General features: G+C 40.4%; 1 protein-coding gene across 1 annotated transcript in view; it reads left to right on the top strand.

Annotated features, from left to right (window-relative positions):
- The window catches only part of LOC106810724 (serine/threonine-protein kinase Nek2-like), a 7,022-nt gene extending 1,188 nt beyond the window's left edge, over positions 1–5,834 (top strand). Inside the window, exons 2-9 of the mRNA XM_014814159.1 lie at positions 2,519–2,628; positions 3,125–3,232; positions 3,367–3,604; positions 3,875–4,084; positions 4,382–4,494; positions 4,809–4,915; positions 5,158–5,212; positions 5,557–5,834. Of these exons, the coding sequence (XP_014669645.1) occupies positions 2,519–2,628; positions 3,125–3,232; positions 3,367–3,604; positions 3,875–4,084; positions 4,382–4,494; positions 4,809–4,915; positions 5,158–5,212; positions 5,557–5,683 (1,068 nt within the window). The 3' untranslated portion in view covers positions 5,684–5,834. The remainder of the gene's footprint in view (positions 1–2,518; positions 2,629–3,124; positions 3,233–3,366; positions 3,605–3,874; positions 4,085–4,381; positions 4,495–4,808; positions 4,916–5,157; positions 5,213–5,556) is intronic.
- The last annotated feature ends 514 nt before the right edge of the window (positions 5,835–6,348 follow it).

Here is a 6,348-nt window from a genome sequence, read left to right as displayed (position 1 = left end):
TGATATGGTTAGGGTTAGGTAGTAGGCGTAGGCGACTCCCTAGACTCGATCGTTAGTGGAGTAGGCGAGGTACGGTTCGGCATATTAGACAGTACCAGGGTACGTTCCGGCAGTACCCCGGGGGACATAAACCCTCTCAACTCTAATATGCCGGACCATACCTCGCCTACTCCACTAACGAGTCTAGGGAGACGCCTAGCTATGCCTACTCCCTAACCGCAACCCTAACCCTAATCCTAACCCTAACCATATCAAATAGTGACCAGAGTACGTTCCGGTATACCGGAACGTACCCAGTGTACGTTCCGGCAGTACCCTGGGGGACATAGACCCTATGAGCCTTATTGAGCACACTACGTTGGCATGTTGTTAGTGTTACGGTAAGACCTACGACGTGTAAACTGTAACAGTCGGAGAGCCTGGTCGGTTTAGTGTTTAGGCTAGATACAATAATGTAACTCAACAAGAGTAGTGTTGTATTACTCTTCTTGGGGTACTTTGTTACTCTTCTTTTTCTACTTGGGGTTTCTTACTCTTCTTGTATTACTCTTCAACCCCTACTCTTGTTGGGTTACATTATTGTATCTAGTGTTTAGACTAGCCCGACCAGGCTCTCCGACTGTTACACCTCTCGCCAACGTAGTGTTAAGCCACAGGCACTTGAAGCGTTTCAATAAAATATATACGAAGGGGTCGTGTGCTGTGCACGGCGACAGTTAAATATATAGTTAAATATATATTTAACTGTCGCCGTGCACAGCACACAACCCCTGCGTATATATTTTATTGAAACACTTCAAGTGCCTGTGTGTTAAGCGAGAAGGGAACTTGTGGCTAGTGTTTAGGCTAGCTCCAAGAAACGGTCATACATCAAGAGACCAGATATCATGTCATTGTTGACGTTAGTCACACAGCCTGGTCGGGCTAGTGTTTAGGCCTACTTCATGCAGGCGATTTGTATCACTGTCAGTGAATTTAATTATTGGTCCATCAAATTAAAAACCACATGTGTATAATATATGTCAGTGACAGTAGGCCTATAATGTTACCTAGCTTTTGCGTAGCTCTGCTTTTATGCCCTTCGCTCTGTAACAGCCAGACGGCTACACCAGCCATTTAATCACTATCTCCCGTCACTCGCCATATCCCAAGCCAAGGTGCTTCTCTACTTACTAGTACCGTACTTGGAATAGAGTCACTCAGTCAGTAATGAAAATAGGTTCGCAAATTTTCAAACACCTGTACGTACAGTAAGAAATGGGGGGGTTCATGTTTAATATCAGGCCGTGGCTAGGCGACCGTTTCCGGACGCGCAGCCACTGCGTTAATATCAACAACTTCCTGAAACCTTGAAGAGTGAGTACTTAAAGACATACTAGGCCCATTGATTATGCATTAGTGCATCACGTGATAAATCGTTGAAATTCCATTGGATAACGCAGCAGGCACTATGAAGCAATAGTGCCCGCCTGAGCGGGCACTATTGCTTGCGCGACGCATTGTTATTATAACGCATTGTGTTCACGTCACGAATCTCCTGCGTGTGGGCGCCACGCAAGAGTTTGGAACGGCGGTTGTGTTTGTGTCGAACGTTTTGTTACATCGAATGCACCAGCAAATTAGGAAGTATAAAGAAGGTATATAAGCAGGAAAAGTAGATTGCATAGTCATGTGATGCACTAAAAACATTAATGCCTGTTGTTGGGGGCACTATGCTCTCATAGTGTTGCTTTGGGAAGGAATAGTGCCCTCGCTAGCGCTCGGGCACTATTCCTTCCCTCAGCATCACTATGAGAGCATAGTGCCCCCAACAGCAGGCATTAATATATAAATATTGACATATGCTAGAGTAACTGGCACCTTGTGTAGTTAATATAAGTACATAGCCAAATGCGTATTAGTTTGTCCAATATCACTGCTGGGTACATTACAAGCAAGACTTGAAATTGGTTGTTGATATATATATATATCGAAAAACGAGTTTTGCCGTGATTCTGTATCATGGCGGCAAGAGTCGACGCAGGTCACGTAACCAGCACCGCCATAGATATCATATAACACGTGTTATATTATATCTATGAGCACATGCAGCCTTCATGACCTTCAGCACTTGGCAACACCGCATTGCAACAAGAGACGCGTCACAACATCGCCGCAGAGCGGCAAAAGTAAACGCTGTTTGAAACGTTCGACCCGACACTTTCATTTTGTAGTCTAAAAGCTTTGAATAAATGTATTCCTGAGCAATTTTTTTCACCTATTACACATATATAGGCAAGTGCAAAAGTGCAGTGTTAAAATAATTCATTTTTGCCTGATTTTATGTTTGCCGCTTACAATTTCGAGGGACTCAGGGAAGGCACCTTTAAATATTATATAATAATATAATATGAATTAACTTGTTACATGAATGGACAGCGTTTCATTTTTTTACCTTATAGAGAACGATGTGATTATAAAATTGGTACACTTGTAGTATTGGTATGACTATGTTATGTTTCATTTTTCATATTTTCAGATATTTGTCTGGAAGGAGCTTGATTATGGATTAATGAGTGAATCAGAAAAGCACATGCTTGTAGCAGAAGTGAATCTGCTTCGTGAGCTTAGACATCGGCACATTGTAAGGTAGGTATTGTAGTATAAGTAGCACTAGCAGTAAAGTTGGACTATTATACCAATTTTATACAAAATCTGTGTTGCTTGTATCTTCAGTTGACAAAACAATATAAATGGCGTATGACATTGGCGATACATGCAGTCAAAGCTGTGCTAGAGCTCACTTTTATAGACTTGATGCTTGTCTGTGAGGGACACTTAGCATTTCCCTAGAGTGGCAGACACAGTGAAACCAGTCGCCAGTCCCACCTGTAAAATGACCTTTTTGCTAGATACCTTGCGTGACCCTAGCTATTGTTACAAGTTTGACTGAGATAAAACTTGGGGGTGGTTGTACAATTGGCAGGGACAATATATAATGAATATGATAAGACACGTATGTTATACTGAATAGAGACAATTCAGTATTGGCCACCATACGTCAGCCCAAGAGTGAAATCCCCATTAAATAGTTCTATTTTAGTTCATTATATGTGATAATAATTAGTTTTTCGTATATATGCAGGTATTATGACAGAGTAGTAAACAAGTCTACTGCAACTATATACATTATAATGGAACACTGTGAAGGTGGTGACTTAGAAAGGCTTATTAACAAGTGCAAAGTTAATAAGTAAGTACAATAAAACATGTGCTATGCATTCATTGCGATTTAATACACATCCAATAAATTGCCATTGCAACATATAAAACATATGCATAACTTATGTTGTGTGCATAATAACGAAGGCCTGCACATATGCATAGGAAACTACTCGACGAAGACTTTGTGTGGAAAATTCTCCACCAGTTGGCGCTTGCTCTGCGGACCTGTCATCGCTGCAAGGTTGGCCGTACGGTCCTACATCGTGACATCAAACCTGCAAACGTCTTTCTTGATTCCACCAACGATGTGAAGCTGGGAGATTTCGGTCTGTCGCGGATTTTAGCACACGACTCGAGCTTCGCTAAAACATTCGTTGGGACACCATACTACATGTCACCGGTAATCTCCTCGAAACATTTCTCAATATTTATACTTTTTTTCCTCTTTTAAAAGGTGTTCTTTGGGTTACACTTCTTAAACACACTCTTACATCTCCCACCCAACCTGTATAAAGTACAGATGTATGCAATGTATATCAGTGCTAAGCTTGGTTTCCTTAGTGATAATGCACTTACTTTACATATAAAGCATCACAGCTAACCATTTTGTCACAGCTGGCATTCCACAGAACTGCCAGCTAACGTTCTTAGTCGTTTCTACTACATGCAGGAGCAGATGAACAATGAGCTGTACAATGAAAAGTCTGACATCTGGTCGTTGGGATGCCTGATGTATGAGCTTTGCATGCTGACTCCACCCTTCCTCGCTCCCAACCAGAGGGCGCTGAAAGTTAAAATCCAGCAGGGAAGGTATAGAAGAATTCCTATGGCGTTCTCCGATGATCTCAACACGATAGTTAGCTGGATGCTCACTGTGCAGGTGATTATCATATGTAACTACGTGCTGGCAATCAACTCCCGTGCTGGAGTACTCATATCTGTCATTTTGTGATGGCTATGTGGAAAATAAGTCTTTGCCAGTTTGTTTAGACAGCACCTAACATGTCTTACTGTCGTTAAATAAAGTTTTTACTTACTTATGCCTTGCTATTCAATGTAGTTTCCTCCTTTTAAAATGCACATTGCCTATTTTGAACTTTGAATTCCATTGTGACATCAGAAGAGGACTCGTCTTGTGTGCATATTGATGGTTTCCTTTGCTGTGACGTTCTTCTAGGATAACAAACGGCCCTCTATTGAAGAATTGCTGAACGACAGCAGGATGGAAAGACACGTGCAGAAGCTTGACGCATCTGATGACAGTAACAATAAGCGAGAACAAGCTATAAGGTGTTGTATCTTTTAAGTGTAGAACCAGGTGTTGATGAATGCATTACTGCATGGCTGTGTTGTGGTGCATATACATTTAAGTTGTTTAAAACATTGTTAGAATACATTTGATATAGCAGAACAGGAACATTCAGCAAAGTTTGAATGAAAATAATAATATTGCCTTGTCCTGACTTTCAATAATTATAAATGTATGAATTGCATGCATCTAGTAATCTGTTATACAACATTTATAAAACAATACATTTGATCTATTACATAGTAGGCCTAATAGTGTCAGTGTTCTTTCCTCATAATGTTTCATTAATTTGTAGGCTGAAAGAGCTAAGCTTGAAGCAGAAAGAAGAGAATCTCTTTGAGAAGGAGAATAGCCTGAGGGAAAAGAAAAGGAGGCTGGCCGAAAGAGAAAAAGATATTGAAAGTCAGTTGGCATGAAAGAACTGAAACTGAGCTATGGTTTTTAAGGCAGCAAAATACAGTCGTATATAGCAACGTAAACCCAATTTGACTCTGTGACAGTCCTCTAGCTGCTGTCTTATGTAAAAGACTCACCTTTGCTTCACAGACTGTGTTGCATATATGGAGAAAGCTTTCACACAGGTCCCTCAAGCAGTCTTGCAAGATTTTATTTATATGATATTAATGATAATTTGTTGTTTTTAGGACGAGAGAGAGAGTTGGAAGCGAGAGAGCGATTAGCAGAGAAGAAACTTTCAGTGTAAGTGAAGTTCAACTTGTTTAGCTAAAATCTGGAATGGTTATCTCTTTCCACACTAGAAAAATTTATCTGGAAATTTATAATTGCAATCGTCGCTTGTACAATTATATAATGGCCATCCATTGCCATAAGAATAGCATCCTAATTTAATTTATTATATTGCGGTAAATCATGATTTTACATTGATTGTGTACTGTCAACGCTTCTCCATGATTTTGATACAAAATGTTCTTTGTGACAGTTACATTTCTGCTCATGCACAGTTCATGCATGCATGATTTGCCTGCTGTTTTGTGCACGTTGTGTGTGCTTATAGTGTAGCTTCTCGCACGTTTTTATTTTAGAGCAAAATCATTGGTGCAACAGCATGGCGAATGCATTAGCACGTCTACAGGTAAATCACCAGATTGTCCTCTAGATGGCAGCACTTTCTGTCATAACCTATCTCTAAAGTCCACCTTTGCGTGTTAATAGCAACGACGCCCGCTTTCCCGCACATGTTGTAGAGCTAATTAACCCGTATGGCTGCAGTGGGTGGCAGGGAGTTTAGCTCACAGGCACTTGGAATGTTTCAATGAAAAAAGTATGGTAAATAAACACGAAATGTATTTACTACCAAAGTCTTGATGTTTCTCTACTCTTTCACCTATTATTGCCGATAACTTCTTGTAAATGCCGTACAAATGCTCCTCTGCAACACACAAATACACCGCACGCATGCCGCTGTGCACAAATAACAAGAATAAAGAGCTGTGCACAAACAATAAGAATAAAGAATATAACTCTTTATTCTTGTTGTTTGTACACAGCAGCGTGCGTGCAGTGTAACTGTGTGTTGCAGAGGAGCATTTGAACGGCATTTACATGGAGTTATTGGCAATAATAGGCAAAATAGAATAGAGAAACGTTAAGACTGGTAGTAAATACATTTCGTGTTTATTTACCATATTTTTTTATTGAAACGTTCCAAGTTCCTGTGGTGCAGATCATTCACGTAACCCTGTTTCTGCACCATTGCATATAGTCTGGTAGCTGTGTAATGTATCATTTCCTGCAGGTCATTAGAAAACTAAAGGTAGCTTAGTCGAGTAGCTTTTTGAGTGGTGATAAATGTCTACGTCTATAAACGTACGTAT

This window comes from Priapulus caudatus, unplaced genomic scaffold (genome assembly GCF_000485595.1).
Source record: "Priapulus caudatus unplaced genomic scaffold, Priapulus_caudatus-5.0.1 Scaffold468, whole genome shotgun sequence".
Classification (NCBI taxonomy): Eukaryota; Metazoa; Priapulida; class Priapulimorpha; order Priapulimorphida; family Priapulidae; genus Priapulus; species Priapulus caudatus.
This window is presented reverse-complemented; position numbering and strand designations above follow the sequence as displayed.